Source organism: Scleropages formosus, chromosome 7 (assembly GCF_900964775.1).
Source record: "Scleropages formosus chromosome 7, fSclFor1.1, whole genome shotgun sequence".
Classification (NCBI taxonomy): Eukaryota; Metazoa; Chordata; class Actinopteri; order Osteoglossiformes; family Osteoglossidae; genus Scleropages; species Scleropages formosus.
In genome coordinates this window covers 26,041,228-26,064,049 of record NC_041812.1, presented here as the reverse complement: position 1 = coordinate 26,064,049, position 22,822 = coordinate 26,041,228, and the positions used below count along the sequence as shown (strand labels likewise).

The window sequence follows — 22,822 nt, the reverse complement described above, 5'->3', positions numbered from 1 at the left end:
CGAATCCCCGCTCTGCATCAGACGGACAAGTTCGAGACAACTAGGGAAAGGAAGTTTGTAGGTCACCCCAAGTTAACGGGATAATTGTTTATTCCTGAGCTGATCCTCCAGGCGGCTCAAACAGCCTCCCCCCACCCACCCACCCACATTCCAAGGTGATGTGAGGAGCAGAGCCAGGCAGCGCAACATCTGAGCCCGGCGCCACCACCGCCGCACCCGCCGCTCCTCTCTTTATCCTCCTCTTTGCATCCTTTGTTCTGCGCTGAAGCTGCATCTCTGCACACTTTAACACGCGCAGCCAAACACCCCAGCCCACCCCGGCCCACCCCAGCCCACCCCACCCTGTGAGGGACCCGCCGTTTCTTGCTGATGTCTACAGGTTGGCATATTCGCTTCACACTGATGAGTACGGGAGGCCTCTTTAACCAGCACAACACAGCTCATTTGCAAACCGCAAACACGACATGGCAAAACGGGACAAAAACAATAACGACAAGCACTTTTCCAAGTGCACAACATAAAAAAAAAAAACACTTTTTAAATAGATTTTTTCTTTTCTGTATATTGTGTCAGTACATTCAGTTCAGGAACGACTATGGGCCCACAAAGTAATTTTCAGAGCAAAAACGTGTTTCGCAACAAAAAAATATGTATGAAAGTCGAACAAAGTCTCCAACATTTATACTTACAGCTGCAAAATTTTAGAATGGCCAAGTCATATGAAGGTATGGCAGTATAAAATGTTCCAATTATTTCTTCTTAAGACGACATTTATTTATCATTACGACTTAGATGAAGGTCATTTTTCAGGAGCCACTTACACAGAAATCGAGATAATTCCGAAGGGTCATCATGTCTTTCCTCTCACGGCTGTTTTACTAGCGCATCTGAATTCTAAGAGCAGCTAATAAAGCAAAGCAAAATAAAAATAAAGCAGGACAGATTGAGAAGAGCACTGCAGTGGTGGCTTACTTTACACGTCTCCATTCTGTGCTGGGCGATGGTGGACACCTTCTCCAGCACGCTCCGTAATCTGGCCTGGGTGGCATGAGAGATGAAGGTGACGGCCTCCACTGGGACCTCCGTCACCCCAAACTTCTTAGCTGGAAAGAGGACGGGAAAGGAATTGCGGGTTGAGCTCGGCCCCCAGAAGCCAGGACCTTGCGGAGAGGAGCTTCGTGCCACCAGCCACAGCGACTGGGTCAAAGCATTTTGCTCCTCTAATTTGTGTTGGGAGTGTTAAGAGGACGATTTGCAGAGGAAATGGAAAGAATTAAGAGCGCCTTTGCTCCTTTTTCTTCATATGTATAAGCCACATTGGCCACATTACTTTAAAGGATAATTATTTTCCCTTAGAGCAATACACACTTTCTGAAGTTACAGCGCAGAGAGCAAAATTAGGCAGGTTAGTTTGTGTTTTTCCTTCCTCTTTTAATTTTGCATTAACATAATTCTCTCTCTGGCAGCCTTTCAAGCAAAATACAGCAATTATTTAAAGCAGCCTTCCTATAGCCTCAAATAGTGGTGTATATCTGACCTATATGGCAGACAATTAGTACAGTAATGCGACAGAAGCACTAACCTGGATGTTACATTATGCTAAAGAGAAGTCAAAAACAAACAGCACCGATTGAGCGCAAAAAAACGAGAGCGTTCCTCAAGGAAGCGGAACGAGAAAACAACGGCGGAACTTTTCTCCGCGCACCGCCACAGTGCAGCTTCGGCGGCCGACAACAGTTAATACATTTTCTACAGGCCATCTCGCGTAAACGCCGGGGCCGTCTCTCCGTCCCCGACACAAAATTATCTTTTGGCGGCCCTTGAGCGTGAAGCTGGATGCTTGAGGACAAGTGGAGCTCAGATTAACCGACATAGATCCTGTGCTTGGAATTCATGTGAAGACAAGAAAGAAGGCAACAGCGCTGGGCAGCAGGGCTAAAGGGCGAGACGGATGGCTAGGAAGTACCGAGCCATCTAGTTCCTTTCCTCTGAGGACTAGGATGCCCAGGGATCCCTGACACAACAGCATCCCAAGTATGGGTCCACGCAACATGCTTCACCACAGAGCGACATTGAGGCCGCCACCGAAAGTACAAGGCTGCTGTGGGTGCGCCATTGGTGTGCAAAGCTGGGCGAGAACCTTCCCTCCACCCTGATCCATCCGGCACTTTCCTCCATTATTCCTGTCTCTGAAACACACCTTTCCGGCCAGGAGGACAGGCCATGCAGACAAGAACGAGCAAGAAGAGAGGGGGGGACGCAACGGAAGGCAAAGGAGACGGCGGAGGCGGGGACAGAGCTGATTTGGAGTCGTGTGCCGACAGTGCTGGCCTGATTGAAGAGAGCTGACGGGCCTAGGAAGCTCCCCTGGTTTCCCGTCAGCACGAAGCACGCGGCGGCCAATCACTGCCAAGGCCGCGGCGTTGAATCGTCGCTCACCAGCAGGGGGCGCTCCTCCTCCCCCCGGGCGCTCGCGGCTGGCAAACAGCAAAGAGGGCCCGCAGGGAAAGATTTACATTTTTAACACGTTCTTCCTGACGGCGACAGGATAACAACCACAGCAAGGCACGATATAATAGCACACAGCCTCGGGCCCTCGTTGGTATGCTATGTATACTAAATCAAGCAAAATGAAAAAAGTATAATCTGGGAAAATACAATAAAGGTGGGCACCATGACTTTTTTATTAAACTCCATCTAACAAAAATAACCACGTACCTTTTTTCACTTTTACTTCTGTCAGAGAGAGAAAAGAAATGCTTTTATTCTAATTTTGCGGCTTCTGGAGAACTCCGTATTACTTGCCGCGATTAAGAGCCGCGCTGAGGCTTCGGTACGTGGCGCATCATTACGAAACAAAGTTTCAGTTCGCTCGAACACGATGACGGCTTGTACCAGCGCGCGCGAGCACACCGAAGAAAACAAACACGAGAACATCTCCGAGACACGTGGCCTATTTTGCCTCTGCGATCACGAAGGAAAAGACGATCCAGCGGTTCGTACGAGAGACAGGCCTCGGATCAAGGCGCCTTCAGTACACAGGACAAAATGATGACAAACCATCAAAAGAAAGGCCTATAAACAATTTATAGTGCGGCCCCGGGTTTGGGGGATTCCGACAGCCGCTAAAGAATTCATTACGTTAGGTGGGGGGGGGGGGGAATCTGAAAAGCGTATTGGACCGAAAAAGAGAACGAATAAAGGCGAAATATTTTAAAGCCAGCATATCGAAAAAGGCGACCAAAGAACTCTTCGCTGAAGACACAACAAATACGTCCAACGTGATCAAATCCTTGAAATCATAACAGCACATTGGGCATGGAGCCTTCGCAGGCTTCCCTTAACACTGTTATTTCATTCCCAGAAAACAAGTAGTTGGACAAAATGGTTTGAAATGAAAAAGCTTTTAACATTATATACAATGAGAAAAATCTGTATGTGTTGCCGGTGCGGGTTGGGCTCCAGTTCGCTGCGACCCCGCTTGGGACAAGCGCTTTCAGACAGCGTGTGACCCCAGCTGTGGCCCTTTCCACAAAACTAACCGCAGCGACATCGCCAAAGCACCTATAAAACGTGGATTCAAGCATCCAGACAGTAGCTACCAGTAATTAAACATTTATATAATTATTTCAGCAAACAATCAACATGTAAACAAGGTGGTGATGGAAATCACAGCCAAAATTATGCAATCATACACTGCAACATGCTGCCTTTTAATCATTATTATAGATAAAACTTACTTGTAGCTACTGACAACTTGGCTTAAGGTTTGTCCGAAAGCAACTGCTTCATTTATCTTCCTAATTAGAGTTATAATAAGGAAGTACCACACAAATTACTCTAGTGTCAGTGTCACTTCCAGAGCGTATGTGTGAGCGCATACAGCTAACGCTCAGAGTGCTTCGCTAGAGTGTGTTATAATGAAACATTTCTCATGAAATGGATACTCAAATGCACTCGGCATAATAATGGGGGGGGGGGGGGGGAACACACTCATTCACTATCCTTAACTGCCTGTCCAATTCAGGGTCATGACAGACAGCCTGGATCCAGGACGCACAAGACGAAGTAGGGTACGCTCCGGACAGGACTCCAGTCCTTTGCAGGGCAGTTGCACGCTCAGTGACACACTGTGGGCAATTTATGAAGCAGAGCACCTACAGGAAACCGACACGGACACAGGCAGAGCATTAGAACTCCGCAAATACTCAGCCGGACTTGAAGCTACAAAATACAGATGTACTTCCATTTTTTTCACAGCTTAGGCTATGTAAAGTCCTCAGGTAATCCACACACACCGTCCGATACCGCTTGTCCCACGCGGGGTCGTGGGGAGCCGGAGCTAACCCGGCAACACAGGGCATAAGGCTGGAGGGGGAGGGGACACACCCCGGACGGGACGCCAGTCCATCACAAGGGACCCCAAGCGGGACCCGAACCCCAAACCCACTGGAGAGCAGGACCCGGTCAAACCCACTGCACCACCGCGCCCCCTCCTTAGCTAATCCTCCAAAAATATTTCATAACACTTCTACCCACACATTTATCCATCCATCAATCCTAAAGGACTGATGGATTGACTGGATGGATGGATGGATGGATGGATGGATGGACTGAATGGATAAATGGGTGGGTGGAAGTGTTAACGGAATATTTATTATAATATAATTTTAACAGAATATTTGTACGGAATATTTATTATAATATAATTATCAATAACTGCTTATCCAATGCAGGGTCCCTGTGGTCCAGGGTCGATCTCAGAAGCAGGGGGCGTGAGGCTGTGTTTCCACATTAAAATGAACGCACATTTAAAATGAAAATAAAAATACGTAATCTCCACAAGCTCCTGTTCAGTCCTGATTTCTGACATCAAATAAACATGCCCTATGTTTGTCAGCTCCTGGCCATTTCAGACTTTATTATCTACACAACCAAAAAAGCTTAATAACAGACAAGTCCCTCAATTTATTAATGTGTTACTTTTAGTAAAAAAAAAAAAAAAAAAAAAAAAAGTCGATACGGCTATAATGAATACGAGGGTATTTCAACATTTTCAGTAACCTCAACCTGCATTAATACTCATAGAAAACAAAAGTACGTTCTCTTAACAGACTACTCAGTGGTGAGTAGTGACCGATTCACGACATAAACATGTGCGACTTCCCCACTTACTCCCGATCACAAAAACTCAGTAACGCCGCACATGATGCCAGCTGCATCCCGTCGATTCAACTCTCATGTTGAGCGTGGGTGTCTTTTAATAGCAATGCAAAACCATGTAAATACAGGTTGCTTTCACTCCTGACTCCAGAAATTTTAGAAAATAAAACACTGGAATGAAATAAATAAATGAACTTTGAGAACCTATATCTCAAATGCCTGCAACACGAAGGGCCAGTATATAAAAAAAACATATTCCGGATTATTTCAATTCATTGTTTTTTGTATTCTGGGTTAAAGTTTCAGCACTCAGTCAGCTTCCCTACTTCTTTATCACAGATTAGATGCTGGAATTAAAATGAGCTTTAGTCAATGAGACAATGAGTGTGTGTGAAGTGTAGCTCGTGCTTTAGGGCTGCGCTTCAATTTACGCGAGTGGCATCCTGAGGACTAAGTGTGCGGATATGTGACCAGGAGGAGCAAGAGGTCATAAATATGGTTGCGCACGCAGCAGAAACAACTCCTCAGCCTTCATCAGAATGTCCGCCAGTTGCTGAATGAGCTCCGCGTGCGTGACTGTGCAGCACCTGTCTCCAGGATGCGCCGGTGGAGGAGTCCCACCGGCAGGAAGGCCTCGTCCTTGCAGGAGCGGATCTGCGTTCCCACCAGCTCGGAGTTGGTGGCCAGGATGCGGGCGCTCTCTTCGTTCAGGTTCACCCCAGCCATGGACGCCACGTCATTGATGTCGTCATCGTCCCTGCAGCATGACAAGGTCTTGCCGTCAGAACGTCTCCTCTTGTATTCTTTTCGCGCATTTCATGATAACTCTCGGTCGAAACAGAAACGTACCGCTCAGCGACTGACACATCCTTCCACATTATTTCAAAGTTTTCTCCTAAACAACAATCCGTACATGTACAGACACTCACCACTAATGTCCAATGTGAAGCAGGTTCAAAAATGTCTCATCTAGACCGGCATCGCCCTACGGAGCATCAACGTATTATCAAACTCGTACCACTTGCGACGGGCAAGCGTGCGATTGCATTCCCCACAGATCTATCGCGAAACGAGCACAAAAAAGCTCTCGAAAATGACAGAATCCCTGCATGATGTCAACCAATTACATACAAGGAATATAACCAAGTCAGGCAGCAGTCCAAGAATTGGGTTCCCTGCAGAGATATGGCTGTTATCCCCTTTAGCAAAGTAAATATGCTGTAAATATATTTCAATAGATATGCTTTATGCGTAGAGGAAAAGGAAAATTCTCACTTCGGAGTTGCTTCTGCTAAAGCGTAATCGTGGAGACGCAATTAAAGCTGAGAGCAATACGAGAATCCGTGTTTTATTTTAGCTATGTGACATTCCATTATGTCCATTTCTAGATAGCGCCGACGGAGGACACCGTTAAACAGTTAACGGCTAAAAAACTTGCGCAGGTCAGAAGTGTTTCCCGTCAGCGAGCGTGCGGTCCAGTAAGACACCGGCTACGTGACTTTTGCCATGGACCACGGTGGTCTTGGCCCCCACACCCCGGGCTCCCAAGAAACCGAAGGGAAACGCTTTAATACGCATCATCGTACGCCCTGCTGAGGCCTCTGCGTGCGTCCTTAGACCGGTCCCCCTGCTCTATGAGTCCTGACAGATCTACAGGAGGTTGACAGAGATGATTAAAGTAGTTCCACCCACAGGAGAGTCAGAGGACCTCAGCGTTAAGTGATTTTGGCTTCCGTGACCCCGGTGAACACCTGAAGGACATTATTATTTAAAGCCTGTTTGTTTGTTTTAGGAACACTGTGTGCCACCTGAGCATCCCGCCATGGACACCTTCCAAGCATCACCGGGACAAAGCACCATGGCGCGCATTCTGAGCAACTTGATAAAAGCACATGGGGTCGACGACTGTGGAATGTAGCCATACGTTTGGCCCTCAGTTTGCGGGATGAGGCAGATGTCAGACAGTTTGTCCCGGTGGTGTCACTCTGTTCTGTGACAAAACCCTATATATACTGTCTGTTGTGACCGGCAAATCGGGAAGCACTTGCACGAAGAGCAAAGAGCAGGAGACCAGAGAGAACCGGTAACACTTGGCCGAAAGCCGGAATAGAGCGTTGGGAAGACATCAGCATCGCCAGGTTTGTCCTCATTGTGGCACCTGTGTCAAGAAGCATCTAGGAGGGATGCGATCAACTTCTCCACAATACTATTTTATTCTATAAGATGCCCAAACTGCCTGACACCACCTCGGCAAACCCAACCCCTCCTACATGGGCAGAGAGCAAAAGCAGGGCAGGAAATGTGGTCTCTTCAGAGGCTTGAGGTGAACGCTCACCCGAACCCTGCCCCAGCAGCGAGACTCTTCAACCGCGCAGCGTTCGCTTCGGGACAACCCCTCTGCCGCTGCTTTCTCTAAACTCGGGGGCACACGCTGCAGCACCGAGACTGCAGCGATCGCTGCCTGTAGCACACTTGCCAGCAGCGAGAAGTCAGGCCACGAGCCTTGGCCGAAGGCTGGAAACGAGTCCCTGGGGAACGGGGGAAAACCGTCAATACAGAGACAGCGTGCGTGAGTATGAATGCGAGAGCGATCGGGCTCCTGATCACGAGGGTGCTGCGGCGGCCCGTGTGGAGACGTCCCTGCCGTGACCTTAATTAAGGTGGATGCAGGATGTGACCCTCGGTTTAGTCACAGAAGGAGGAAAGCGGTCGGAGACGTTGCGAGACACATCTGTGTTCACTCAGCACAGTGACTGCAAACTGCAGGCACTCTTGGACCAAGCGGCCCTACGGTCATAAACGCAGTTGCCCTAAGGCTGCAGTTCCGCAACCACGGCTGAAGTCGGACTGTTCAAAAGGAGAAGGAGCACAGTTTCCTTGGGTGACGCAGGGCATCTTCTGCTGGGTGCCATTCGGCTCACTTTCAACATATTCAACACCTGCAACGGACTTAACGTTGTAGTAAAAACACTACGTTACCATTCCGCTCTTCACATCGCAATAAAGTACACACACGCACAGACTAGCTGAAACCACTTGTCCCAAGTGGGGTCGCGGTGAGCTGGAGCCTAGCCCGGTGGCACACCCAGGACAGGACGCCAGTCAGTCACAAGGCACCACAAGCAGGACTCGAACCCCAGACCTACTAGAGAGCAGGACCCTGCCAAACCCCCTGCGCCACCGCACCCCCCACTACAAAATACTGAAAACCGAAATATAAAGGCTGAGAACACTGGATACTGCCATATAAGAGCACTAAAGTAGAAAAAGTTTTTAAATTGTTTACGAAAGGGAGAGAAATGTTTCGTCCTTCTCTTCCAGGCATCTCATCGTGGAGCCACTCAGGGTGTGGTGCTGCGTGTGCGTGCTGCGAGCCAGCACTCCGAGGGTTAACTGAGCTCCCCACACACACACACACACACACACACACACACACACACACACACACTGACTTGACTCCAGGACGGGTCAAAGGTCACAAGGCCAGAGCAGAGCACGCAGCCTTTTCCTGCACACACCAAATTTGAGTCCAGCAGCGCTGGCACGGGGTGGGCAACGGGCCAAGCGATGTTGCTTTACAAAACCAGGATTATAGCGCTTTACGCGGCTTCAATAAAAAATAAATGCAGCAAATGAAAGCACGCGGGGGAAACACTTTTATTTTTTAAAACACAGGAGGCTGACTCAGTTATGCCTATACCAAAAATAACTGGGGGTACGGGGAGTGGGGGAGGTCAGCAGTAAAGGAAAACTGACAAACAGCCCTGACAGCTTAATTACCAAAGTCACTAAAGATTTATTGATTTATCAATCAGTGCCTGCAGCTGCAAAGTCCCCCCCCCCCCCCCGGGGACCGAGGACCATTACCGTGAACTTGGCGAGTCTCCAGAGTGACCCAGTGACTGAGTCTTAGCCCGGCTGTGCGGAGACCTGGTAACCTCCTGCAGCGTGTGGGCATGGGAGCTACCTTCCTCGGACCCCTCGCCCCAGGCTCAGGAGGAGACTCACCGGGGGTCGGTGCTGCGCTGGTCTGCGGTGGCGTCTGCGGCTTGGAAACCAGCTTATTGCCCGTCTCCCCCACCCACCGCAGTGGCTTACTTGTTTGTTTTGACTGGGTGGACTGCAGTAAGAGCAGACCACACGCCATTGTACCAGGGGGTCAGCAAGCCAGCGGTACGCCGAGAACCTCAACAGTGCCGTCCGACACACCGTACGATGGGCGCTACCTCTGTCCTCGTGTGCAACCACTCCCTGCTGCAATCCCTGGGCTTTTTAATTAATGTCATTTCCCGGAAACACCCTGTTTACACTGGTATTTATTATGCTTTTGCAGACGTTATCTTGGCAGAAGAGAAACTTTGCGGGACTGAATGTGTCTCTAAAAGGAAGAGAAGTTAGTGTTTTCTCCGTCTTTCTTGTGATGAATCATTGATGCCCCGCCACACGCTGTATTTCCATGTGCATTATAAGCAAAGCTATTCAGCTTTGACAGCACAGGAGGAACAGCTCCTTAAAGGGCAAGACTCGCGAGCGTCTGCCGTCGCTTCTTTCCATGTCGGCGGTGGAGACGCGGGACGCGGACCCCGCCGGCGCGGCGGAGAAATGCTGTCCCCTAGTGACAGCGCTCCGTAACCACAAAGCAGGGCTTCCACGGCCTCCCTTGTCTGCGTACAGAACGTCGTTTGGTACCTGAAAGAACCGCCTCCGGGGTCGTTCAGCTTATTTTTCACATTTGCGGAGACCTGAGCAGCCATGCCCACGGGACTTTTTGTTGCTGGTATTGCTGGTCCCTTCCCAACTACGCCTGGGAAAAAGGAAAAAAATAAAAACACGAGCCATGTTATCATGAGCTGTCCAAAATCATTTTCGTCATGCAGACATACCTTTAAAAGAGTCTTGTCAACAGTGGAGGAAGAGGAGAAGCAGGGGAAAAAAAAAAAACTGTTGAATGGTTCTATTCATGTTTGAATACAAACGCAGCAGGCTGTCAATATCACTGTGCTTCACCGGCTCTGCTTGTATTCCGGACCGTGTCCTACAGCTTGGAGACGTGTTTTCAGGAAGGCACAAGGACAGCCAGAGTGAATTTCAACTTGATTTTAAGAGGCATGTCCCTAGCCGAGAGGCACAAATTATTTTTAGAACTTCCCCGCGTTCCAATTTATGGGCACGGAGCAACCTACAGATTTGCACTGCGGGCCACTTGAAGTGCATGCAAATACAATGTGTGTAGAATGTGTTTCTGGGCACAATGGCACACACAGTTATAGCATGCGCGTTGACGCACACGCAACACACACACAGTACACCCGTTAGAGACCATACACACTCCAGCATCAGCAGACTGGGGATGCCATGGAGCCTTTACGCTTATTCAGCTGATCTGGAATCCGTACCAGTTCATCTCGGCTCAGTTTAGGAACGCACAGCTCAACAGGAGATCCGTACCTGGCGCTCGCACAGTCTGTGTGACCACCATGGGCATTCCGACCTGCGCCCCCTGAGTGACTGCTCTCTTGATTCCCTGCAGAGTAAAGACAGACTTGAAACTCTAGGGTCTGGCTGGACAGGAATCATGGGCACTAAACACACACACACAGACACACAGGTTGTTCACAGAGCAGAAAACAAACACCGTTCCCTTTCAGCTCCTAATTCTAACCCTTCGTTATTGCTATTACTTTTATTAGAGTGTTACAGAGCCAAGCGCTATGCATTTCCATCTATTTATATAAAAGGGTATTTCACTGGAGCGATTCATAAGTGCCGTGCTCAAGGGCACTACAACAGGGGACCCTGATGCTTGAATGAGCACTGTTCAGGTTACAGGTGCAAGTTCTTAACCGCAACCTCCTGCCAGTAAAGCTGATGCCTTTCACTACGGTACGAGCACCACTCTCATTACCAGCGGGACATGGAGGCAGGAACTGGGCAGTGAAAACTCATTGACAGCTTTGTAGTTCCCAGGTCTCGAGGGCGAGGACCCACCAGGGTTGCTGTGTTTCCGTGGGCAGCCCCAGGCAGGACAGCGGGCAGCGTGCCACTGTTGGGCTGGCGCACCCTCACGGTGGGTCCGGCCACAATGGTGGGCACGGTGCTGGCACCTGCCAGCGGCACCCCCGGGGCAGGCTTCACCTGCGGGGGTGGCTGTGTCAAGGACTGCTGGCTGCTGAGCAGTGACAGTCGCAAGGCAGGTAGGCTTTTCTGTGTGGGATGCAGAGGATAGGGAAGAGAGGGCACAGAGAGAGGGAATACAGGACATGTTCAGCAAGCCTAAACACAGCGAATCCGGCACTCAAACATCCTGCAGCATAAACCTCGGTCAAAATCTTCCATAACATGCTGGGGAAAAAGGCATTAAGACAACACTTCAGTCTGTATATTTAATCAGATATAAGGAATTAATTTGTCTGATGTGCCATGTTTTAATCAAGGCAGGTTTGATGTTCCTTTACCTTTCCTTTAACAATGCAGTTATAAATGAAATTAATAAGAACTGGACCACTAGTACCAGTACCTCCAGATGACCCGGAAAGTCCCAGGGGAGGGCTAAATACAGGGTGGAGGGCCTGGGATACTACATGTGGACACAGGCATCGTGACAGGGTGTGCTGCCAATGGACAGTGCATAGAATCAACTCTTCAGAACGAGGCAGGAGCACAGACCTTGAGAAAGGGAACGAGGTACGGCTGGGGGGAGGACTTCAGCTCCGTCTGCAGACGACTGGTGAATTCTTCAGGTTCAATCTTGGCGTCCTGTTAGGGCCAGAGAGTTTTAGGATGAGTGTGCCATTTTTTTCTAAAATCAAAAAAACTTTTTCTGGAAAATGTCATCATGCTCAGCTGTTTGGACCTCTGCACCCTAGCTCAATTAAGAGGTTTGTTCAAATTAGCTTAATCTTGATGTTGTACATGTCCCTTGATTCTTCCACATATGTCCTGAAACTATGGACTTCCCACCCCAGGAATCTGAGGGAATCTCCTACTAACCCTGACCATTTCTTCATTTAGCTCACACTTTTCTCTAAAGAGACTTACAATGTTAAGGTTACCATTATTACAAGGTTACAATTATTTACCCATTTATACAGCTGGGTAATTTTACTGGAGCAATTTTGGGTAAGTACCTTGCTTAAGGGTACTACAGCTGGAGGTGGGAATCAAACCTATGACCTTTGGATCCAGTAGCTCTTACCGCTACACTACCAGCTGTCCAATAACCATAACCCTAACCTTTAAATCCAGGCTTATCACTCAAATGTTTTTCACATAACAGAACTGAGTGCTAGCCTTTATCCTTTCTCTTTCATCTTTTGTTTTACTATTATATTTCTACTATGTTGTGGATGTTTTATGCAGTTTGTTTTATTGCTGTAATTTTTTTAAATGATTCATTTCATGACAATTTTTCATTACAGCACAATATATCCTATTTTTTTTACTGTAAATTGCTTTGCACGATCAAAAAAAGGTTTATTATTATTATTATTATTATTATTATTGTTGTTAAAAAAATCACGGGTGGTTTTAAAAAAAGAACTGCTTACTGCCATCTACCGAGAACAAGCTGCATTACAACACAAAGGGTCAGAACCCAAATGTCCTATTTTCAGGTGCACAATGACCAAACCGGTCAGTCCACCGAGTCTCACCAATAGATCCTGGACCAACGCTTTGACGTTTTTCGAAGTTTCTGGAGAGGGCGAGTTGTGGGATGCCAGCTTGATCAGGGTGGCCAGGAAGTTCTTGCACTTTTTCACATTTTCTTGCATCTCCTAGGAGGAAAACAGGGCTCAAGTCAGGTTTAATTCCTGGAACCAAACAGTAGGAAAAAAACATTTTTTTTTTTTTTAAATTTTCTAATGTATTTTTATAATCTGTAATGTAAACAAATTTAACAGGAGATAGTTTAAAAAAAGCAAGGTTTTTTGTGCAATAATTGTTTATGGATATGAGCTAACCTGTGACCTAATGTGGGTGGATGTAAAATGTATGTAATTTTTCCTTGACTTCCAGCGGGAGACAGATGAAGGCAGTGAGTGGTCCTTGTCACCGTTAATATGGCAAAGAACACTGGTCACGCGACTTCAATATGAACCAGATATATACGGTCATACTCAATGACTTGGGCAGCTCTGGTCAAGTTACGCGATTGGGGAAATGGACACACCGATGAGTCCCCTTTCTAAGTGCAGGCACTGTTGCGTTCAAAAAGCCTTTTTCTTTCACATTACTGTATCGATGTAACCGAGGGTCTCCACGTGTCAGTGACGTTTATATATGATCGTTTTAAGATATGACACAGAGGAGCGCAAACTGGGGATGTGTAATACTGACCAGTTATTGATATTAATCTTAGCAGCATCTTTCCCGAACAGGGCAACTGTGATATATTCAACCGTTTATTTTGCTGCTGCCTTCAACTGCCTCATGAACTTGATCAGTGTATTTTCTTAAGCGATCTAAATGTGCCTAACAAATTACGGTAAAAATTATTCTTTATCAGAGGGGGTGCGGTGGCGCAGTGGGTTGGTCCTGGTCCTGCTCTTCGGTGGTTTGGGGTTTGAGTCCCGCTTGGGGTGCCGTCCTGGGTGTGTCCCCTCCCCCTCCGGCCTTACGCCCTGTGTTGCCAGGTTAGGCTCCGGTTCTCCGCGACCCCGGGTGGGACAGGCGGTTCGGACAATGACATGACATTATTCTTTATCATTGATCAGACTGGAAACCAAAAGAGACCTGAAGTCTTAGCTGTTTCAAGGCAACTGAAAAACTAGCGAGTTTTCAACTAGCACATTCAGATTAACGTGATTACAGCAGTGTTCGATGCCAATCAAGGCTCAGCTGGAATAAAAAACTGTCTATCCTATAGCCTGTGAGGTCACAAGCATTGCTCCCGCATGATGAGTGTTACGAGTGCAGCACTTCTGTTAGTGTCCTGACAGCAAAGTAGATCTGTCTGTACAGCAGTCACCTGTGTAATTTTAACGTTTAAAATCCATTTAAATATAATGGGATATTACCAGGCTCAAGGGTCTGTTTACGCAACAAATTCCGAAATGTGCTTCTAGATACCTCACTTATCTGTGCGTACCGAACAGCTGCGATTGGCTCTATGAAAACGTATTCATTCACAGGGAACACAGCGGGGAAATGTAAGTATCGCTGTTATGGATATCAAATTATTCACATATTGTTGAGGCCCCACGCACAGCTACGGTACAGCATGCGAGCACCGGAGCGTGATTTTGTGTGTGTGGAGAAGCTGACCGCAGCTGCATGAAGCTGGGCCTGGGGACACAAATTCAGCCTGCTGGCAGCTGTGGCCGTCACAAGTGCGGAGCCCTACAGACCTGGGAGACCACAGGGGCCCCGGGGCCCGGACTCGCGGGGACAGCCGGAGTGGTGGTCTGGGCGGGCGGGGCCGGCTGGGGGGCCGGCTGCGGCTGGGCCTGGGGGGCGCTCTGCCCCCCTGTGATGACCGTAGGGGGCTGCTGTGGAGCTGCCACGGGTCCCCCAGTCACAGATGCCTTCTGGAAGAGTGAGGAGCAGAGAGAGAGAGAGAGAGAGAGACACAAAAGCCACATGATGCCTTTCCCCCGGCAAGGCCAAGGAGGACAAGAGGAAGGCACTCCGCTCCTCAGCCACCATCAGAGGTCTGCCGACATGGGGGAGGTAGGAGGGGGGTTGCCCTTAATGCGAAATACCTTCAATGTGCAGCTCATACATTATGATGTTATACACAGCTTATACAGCTTAACCCCATCATGCTCCTTCCGCGCAGTTACAGTTTCGGAATAAAAGCAGAACAATGCAGACCTAAGTAAAGGAGTACAAGGTTAGACCCCCACTGGGCCACAGTAACCCGCTTCTCATTTCTGTTCAAACAAACCACATAGCAGGTTTGATGAAGAACTTCACAAGGGGTCCGAAATTAAAATCCTGTTGTTCAAAGTCTTGGCCTTGATGTCATAGAGTGGGTTCCTCTCTTCCTCAGAACTGCTGAATCCTCTCCAGCTTTCTAAACAGGTCTAAAAACACATTTCTCACCTAAGCTACTGATAAGATTCGTAAATTACTCCTTCACCATCTGCTACCTTTATCTATCTGTTTTGCAATTCATTTGTCAGTTCTTTATGTGACTTCTTGAATATGTGTGCTAGGGAAACGGAGATATCAAACAAACAAGATGTGATCTGGAAACGGTAGGTTTGAATCTAAGCCCTTTGTCTGTTGTGAAATAATATTTTGCTTACTATGAGTTGCACGTCGCTTTGGGGAAAAGCGTCCGATAAATTGAGAAATGCGTAAGGGAATGCAGTAGCTCTGTCCCAGACATATATTTGCAAACACAGGTCTTGTGACGGCTGTCCAAGGCGAACTATGGGAGAGGAGTGTATCTGAGCAGGACGTGGGGGGTTTGGTGCACTGCGGGCAAGGAAACCTGGAGGGCGGGGCTGGCGGCGGGAGCGGGGGGGTGCGCTATCCTGGCCTGGACCGGTGGACATGGTCGGATGGCCTGGGAGCTCACAGGAGACTGCAAAAGAAGAAGGGAGGGACAGCAGGTGGAGATCAGGAGAGGCAGGAGAAGGAAGGAAGTGGGAGTGGGCATTACAGCAGCAGGAGCAGGAGGAGCAGGAGCTCCTGAGCAAGAGGAGAATTGTCTCATAACTGTAAAGCAGCACACACACACACACACACACACACACACACACACACACACACACACACACACACACACACACACCTGCACTCGACTCTGTGGGAAACTTTGTCCAACGTCCAAGAGAAGCATGTACTTTGGTGGATGACGGATGGCAGCATGCGCCACCTTCGGTCGGTCCACCAGGAGGACCACCATGATGATAATGCACATCTGGCTAGTGGGGTCTGCGTAAATCCTCTGTTGCCAAACTCCGAGTGTCGCCCAGAGTAACAGTCCCCGAGGAGGGGAGGGGGGTGTCGGGGGCAAGCTGTCTGCATGCTAGGAAGGCTGGGGGGCTCACTGAGGCTTGTTGACAGGCGTGAAGGGGCAGCCGTGAGGGCCTCCAGGCTGCTAGGGATGCGCTGTCGCCACGAATCAAAACTGATTCCTCATTCATGAACTAAAGCGTTGTTAGCTTTTTAAAACAATCACACAGCTGGCTGCTAAATTATTTAATACCAAAAGACTTTGAACACCTCCCAAGACCACCTTAGCGAGGAGAGGGAGCAGTGGGGTGGGCTCCACGCAGCCATTCCTTCAACACATTCAGCCTCTCCTCTATACCCCAGTACTTGTTCCATAACTGAGTTATGAATGACTCCCGTCTTTATGAGGACCTTTCAGTCCTTGGTGGAAATTAGAAGCATTCAAATGGAAACGTACAAACGTAATTGAGGCAGGAAGCTCAAAGGAGAGGAATTACTCTGCAGGTGCGTTGTGCTTGTTTAAATGAGATATGATTTCAGAATAAGCGTGTAGGAGTGAGAGCTTTGTGACCAGCACATTGCCCGTTTCAGTCCCACGATACAGCCCTTTGTGCGAGGGGTCTCAAACTCAACTCGGGCACTGGAGAATTCAAAAGCCAGCCGCAGCACCCAAGGAGTGAGCAAAGGCTTGAGACACAGAGAGGGAACAGAAGGGGTGGAGAACAGTAGCGTAGTGGTTTGAGCTGCTGGCCTTTGGCTCCAAAGGTCATGGGTTTGAGCCACCCCTCAGGCTGTAGTACCCTGATTTGCTCCACTAAAATTACCTGGCTATGAAAATGAGTAAATACATGTAAGTTACTTTGGAAAAAAGTGCCAGCTTAATGAATAAATGTAAGTAGTGTGTTATAAAGGTAAGGTTTACCAGAGCTATTTGGGTACAGTAGAGGGAGTGGAGATTTTAGCTCAGGTCTTTCGTTGGGGGGGGACTCGAACCACTACGCTACCTGCTGACCCATGATGACTCACGATGACAGCAAAGGGCACAATGGCATGTTCTGACCAAAGAGATTTTCACGTACCCTCTTTTCTCACATTTACCTACAGAATGAAACTGCCGTTGCTAATGACGATGGTTAGAAATTAACGTTTAATTATTCACCAAGTGAAATTAATTCATGTACATGAACATTGTGTTTCATCAAGACAACAATTCATTCATTAATGATCACCGTTGGAAAGGTACTTGCTCTTTAGATAAACACACACACGGGGACAGCTGGTAATGTAGCGATTAGCGCTGCTGCCTTTACACCCAAAGGTTGCAGGTTTGAATCTCACCTTAGGCTGTAGTACCCTTGAGCAAGGGACTTACCCTGCATTGCTCCAGTAAAATTACCCCGCAGTACAAACGGGTAAATATCGTAGATCGATTAAGACTGGAAGTTGCTTTGGAGAAAAGTGTCACCTAACTGAATACATGTAAATTTGCTTATGTCACACTGCAAACAGCCACAGTTTCTCACAGCCTCCTTCCATGTGTGAAGACATAAGACACGCGGAGAGACAAGACTAGTGTCACCGTGCCAGGGACACGTGTCCCCTTGCAGTTTCCCACGGTCACGAGCTGCCACATGGACTCTGGAGTAAAACAGGACTCTGCTGCCGCCTTGAGGCTCACTAGAAAGAAAAGGGGAAGTTGTGCTCCGGGAGAATGTGAGGAATACAAGAGGATGACACTTCCAAAGGGCCAGAGGTTCTCTTGGCGCTGCCACGAATCACTGTGCTACACAGATGTCCCTAGGTGTAACTACAGCAATACACTACTCTGAATTTACCTCTGCTGTACTGCACTGTTTCAACTTTAAAACATCAGTACAGTATGCAAACTATTTTAATTCTGCAAAAAAAGGAAATTGGTGTTCAGTAAGGATTGTTATCATCGGTCATATAACTGACACCTTTGTCCAAGGCGACTTACGATGTTAGATAATCAACTTTACCACGATTTACCCATCTATACAGCAGGGGATTCTTACAGTACCAATTCAATGTAAGCACCTTGACGTGAGAGCAACACAGCAAAAGCAGGATTTGAACTGAGAGTTTTGACTGTATAGCGAAAGCCCCAAGTACGACGCCACGTGCTGTTAAATTGCAGACGCCAGACAGGATCTCAGCTCAGCGCAAAGCAACCACACACACACACACACACAAGGTCGCTGAGACACCTGTCTTTGGACTTTGAGGGGGAAACCAGAGCACCCAGTGAGTCAAATTCCAGCCCAAGCACTGTAAGGCACCAATGCTGCCCACGGCACCGCTATGCCACCTAAGAACAACAGAATAAAGCGGCGATAATACGACAGCAAGATAAATTATGAGCGAGAATTAGAAGAAGCATGCGAATATGTTGCGTGTACGCAATATTTTGTTGTTGGCAGAGTTTACAGTGTTAATAGTTTGACACTATGCCCCTCAAAGTTATAATGTCTCAACAACAGAGCAGTGTTTCAACAGCAAACCACATCTTGCTACAGGTTCTTGACACACACAAACACACTGGCTGAAACCCCTTGTCCCAAGTGGGGTCGCGGCAAACCGGAGCCTAACCCGGCAACACAAGGCGTAGGGCTGGAGGGGGAGGGGACACACCCAGGATGGGACACCAGTCCGTCACAAGGCACCCCAAGCGGGACTCGAACCCTGGACCCACCTGAGAGCAGGACCCTGCCAAACCCACTATGGGTTCTTGACACAATAACAAGCTACAAAACTAGAAACGCTCCGGGATGAAGTGCAGTGATATGTTCAGTTCAATAAATAAAAATGTAAACAGATTTAACAGGAGATTTTTTTGTGCAATAACTGTTTGTGGAAATGACCTCATGTGCGTGGATGTAAAATGTATGTATTTTTTCCTTGTCTTCTAGCAGGAGACAGACGAAGGCAGTGAGTGGTCCTTGTCACCGTTAAGACGGCAAAGAGCACTGGTCACGCAACTTCAATATGAACCAGATATGTAGGGTCATACTCAACGACTTGGGCAGCCCTGCTCAAGGTATGCGATTCGTTGATTTTCTAAGTGGGTATTCAAAGCGAGCACAATGCGCTGAGAGGTTTGACCTCTCAGAAGACTGATTAAGTTCTGGAACTTTCTTCCCCAGACTTGGATTAAGGTCTAATGAGCCAATTCAGCTCTAAGCCTTTAGAAAAGAAAAGAAAAAAAAAAAAAGTAAAATTAGCAGATGAACTGGAAGGGTGCCAAAATTTTTGCACATGCCACATTTTCTGTTTTATTTTTATTAAATATGCGCGGTTGTACCACGGTTGTCCTCCCTGTTTTTCCATAGCACTGGTGTTAGTTGAGGATTGAGGAGGTAGCCCCCCCCGAATTGAGAGCTGAGTAAAACCACTAGATGGAGCCTGCTGCTCAGGGATTGCCATCTGACAACAACAGGGTAACACCACCACTAGACTAGCCCCCCACCACCACCACCACATCACGTTGACTCATTTCACTGGCGCTTTCCCCCAAAGCGACTTATGTTAAGATGCTTACAATGACTTTCCCATTTACATAGCAAGGTGCTTTCTCCTGGAGCAAGTCATAGTAAATATCTTTGCTCAGAGGTGCTACAAGCAGGAAATGAACCTGCACCCTTGGAGAGCAAGGCGACAGCTATAACCACTACACCACCTACTGGCCCAACATCACCACAATACGACCAAAATCAGCAGAACAGCGACTCCAGCACAGCCACAAGATCAGCAGAAGGAAAAGAAGACACCGTGGTAATGGTGTTTCTTAACATCGGCATCCAGTGAGTCCTTCAAGGTATGGAGCCCTGAATCATTCCAGTATAACATCCGGGTGTATAAATGAGCGACACTGTAAGTCTCTTCACAAAACAGCACAAGTGGAGACTAAATGACAACAATAAAACTTATAAATCCCTTAGAGGGGGACTATACTCCCATTCAGAGTTCCCATTCACTGACTCCTCTCCTACAGCTCCAGCCAACTACCTGATTCATTTCCCATAGTTCCCTCCCAATAACTGACTCCTCCCACCAAATTCCACCAACTATTTGACTCCTCCTATCCAGTTCCCATTACTGACTCCTTCCCCACTGTCCCAACCACCTGATTTCTTTCCCATAGTCCCCACCCACTAACTGACTCCTCCCACCAAATTTCCATCAACCATTTGACTCCTCCTACCCAGTTCCCCTTACTAACTGAAGCCACGTCCCACAGAGTCACACCTCCTTTCAACCACCCACCCACTGCCCCAACTCATTTACATCCTGTAGAAAAACCCTTACAATGTACCACATTCATATAACCTATCTCTATGAACGATCTTCTTGGAATTACTAAAAAGACTTAACAGTACTGCCTGTGTAATCCATTTGAAGATCATTTTTACAGAGTCAAACAGCATGCAGCTCTGGCCATACAGTTCATCAAACTGCCTCATTGACTCAGAGTTGCTGTTCACATGGATGAAATCTACTTTGCATATTTGCACACACTTAATAGCATGTAGTATTCTGTAAATAAATGTAAAACATCTTGTGCATTTAAAAAAAACAGAATTTGATTTTTTTCATTTTCTTTAAACACTGTAGTCTGAGATATAACAACCTGTCAGGATTTGGGAAGCACTAAAAAATATCAGAAACACTACTCAGTGGAGTTAGACTAATTTGGGAATAGTGCATTCAGAAATTATTCAGACCCCTTCACTTTATGTTGCAGCTTTATGCTTAAATTCATTTTTCCCCTCAATCCATACTCAGTATCCCGTAATGACAAAGCAAAAACAGGATTTAAGATTTTTTTTTGCAAATTCATTAAAAAAAAATCTGAAATATCACACTGACATATAGGAAATATTCCAGATGCTTTGATATGACACTTGAAATTTAGTTGAGGTGCATAAGGTGCATCCCATTTCTACTGATTGTCTCTGAAATGTTACATCACTCCACCTGTGGTAAATTCAACTGATTGGACATGATTTGGTAAGGCATACATCTGTCTATATAAGAGCCCCCAAAGAAAAATCCAAGCCATGAGGTCAAAGAAATTGCCTGCAGAGTTTAGAGCAAGAATTGCATTGAGGCACAGCTCTGAGGAAGGCTACAAAACAAAACAAAAAGAAAAAAAAATCTGAAGCAGTGAAGGCTCCCAAGAGCACAGTGGCCTCCATAATTCTTAAATGGAGGAAGCTTGGAACAATCATGACTCTTACAAGAACTGGCCAAACTGAACAACTGAGGGAGAAGGACCTTGGTAAGAGAGGTGACCAAAAACCTGATTGATGGTCATTCTGACTGAGCTCCAGAGATCCTGTGAGGAAATGGGATAAACTTCCATAACAGCAGCATCGCTGCCACACTCCACCAAAATCCCACTTGGAGTTTGCAAAAAAACACCTAAAGGACTCTCAGACTTAGAAACCAAGATAAAAGTATTTGGCCTCAATTCTAAGCTTAATGTCTGAAAGAAACCAACTACTGCTAATCACCTACACAATATCATACCAACGGTGAAGAAAGGTGGTGGCAGCATCATGCTGTGGGGCTGTTTTTCAGGGACTGGGACGCTAGTCAGGGTCGAGAGAATGCCAAACGAAGCAAATTAATGAATATCTGCTGTGGACCTCAGATTGGTTTGAAGGATCACCTTCCAACAGGATGATAACCCTAAGTACAAAACAAAGACTACAGAGGAGTGGCTTAGGGACAACTCAATGTCTAAGTGGTTCCCCCAGAATCTGGACTTGAACCAAATTGAACATTTGTGAAGAAACAAGAAAACAGCTGTCTGCTGACAGTCCCCATCCAACTTGACAGCAGTTGAGAGGGTCTGTAGAGAAGAATGCCAGAAAACCCCCAAATCCAGGTATACACAGCTTGTTGCATCATCCCTAAACCTCAAGGCTGTAATCCCTGCCTAAAGGTGCTTCAACTACATACATACTAAGAAAAAGGTCTAATTTTTTCAATCTTTTTTTTAAATAAATTAGCCCTTTGTAATCCTGTTTCTGCTGTGTTATTACAGGGTTTTGACTGGAGATTAAAATCATTTTCCCCCTCATTGAGCAATTTTAGCATAAGGTTGCACCATATAAAACATGAAGTGAAGGGCTATGACTCCTTTCTGAATGCACTTTATATCAGCTCTGCTGGAACACTAGGGCACAAATGCTGCCCCATTATACCCATCACTCCAATTAATGGCAAGTTTGTGGTTTTTACTTTACATTTTATTTCAGAATGGTACAAAACATAGCACATCAGCTTCTGTGGATGCTGTTGCAAAATACACCAGCAAGGACAATGAAGTACCACAGTACTAGAGTATTAGACGTGTGGCTTCCACAGCTCAACTTCTTTGTGGAATTTTTGTATAAAGTCAATTTATGAAGATTGGGACATGCATGTGTGCATACCCCAGTCTCCCAAAACTGTATACACAACACAGAAGGGAACAGGCAGATGCAGAATGGATATTTTCATGAGCAGCAGGTCCAAACTATACAGGGCTGGAATGGTAAATACAATATGATTATGACTTTAACCCAGTTAAATATCTAATCTTTGACTTTTCAGGAAAATGCACTAGTAAATCAGAGAAAAGCAGAAAACAGGTTCTATGTCTGTGCAGCAATGTGAACTGAAACCAGGATACTGAAATGTTCCCTTTGAGTAACAACTACAGGGGCAAATAACAGAAGAGAGCAAA

The 22,822-nt window shown here is 47.0% G+C and overlaps 1 protein-coding gene across 2 annotated transcripts in view; it reads right to left on the bottom strand.

The window, feature by feature from the left end:
* The window catches only part of LOC108926245 (transcription initiation factor TFIID subunit 4-like), a 65,864-nt gene that overhangs the window by 35,452 nt on the left and 7,590 nt on the right, over positions 1–22,822 (bottom strand). For both annotated transcript variants that reach the window (XM_029253670.1, XM_029253671.1), the window contains exons 3-11: positions 15,602–15,694; positions 14,511–14,690; positions 12,816–12,938; positions 11,830–11,919; positions 11,152–11,367; positions 10,612–10,687; positions 9,853–9,967; positions 5,751–5,920; positions 973–1,103 (exon numbers count right to left, since the gene is read on the bottom strand). In XM_029253670.1, coding sequence (XP_029109503.1) covers positions 973–1,103; positions 5,751–5,920; positions 9,853–9,967; positions 10,612–10,687; positions 11,152–11,367; positions 11,830–11,919; positions 12,816–12,938; positions 14,511–14,690; positions 15,602–15,694 — 1,194 coding nt within the window. The remainder of the gene's footprint in view (positions 1–972; positions 1,104–5,750; positions 5,921–9,852; positions 9,968–10,611; positions 10,688–11,151; positions 11,368–11,829; positions 11,920–12,815; positions 12,939–14,510; positions 14,691–15,601; positions 15,695–22,822) is intronic.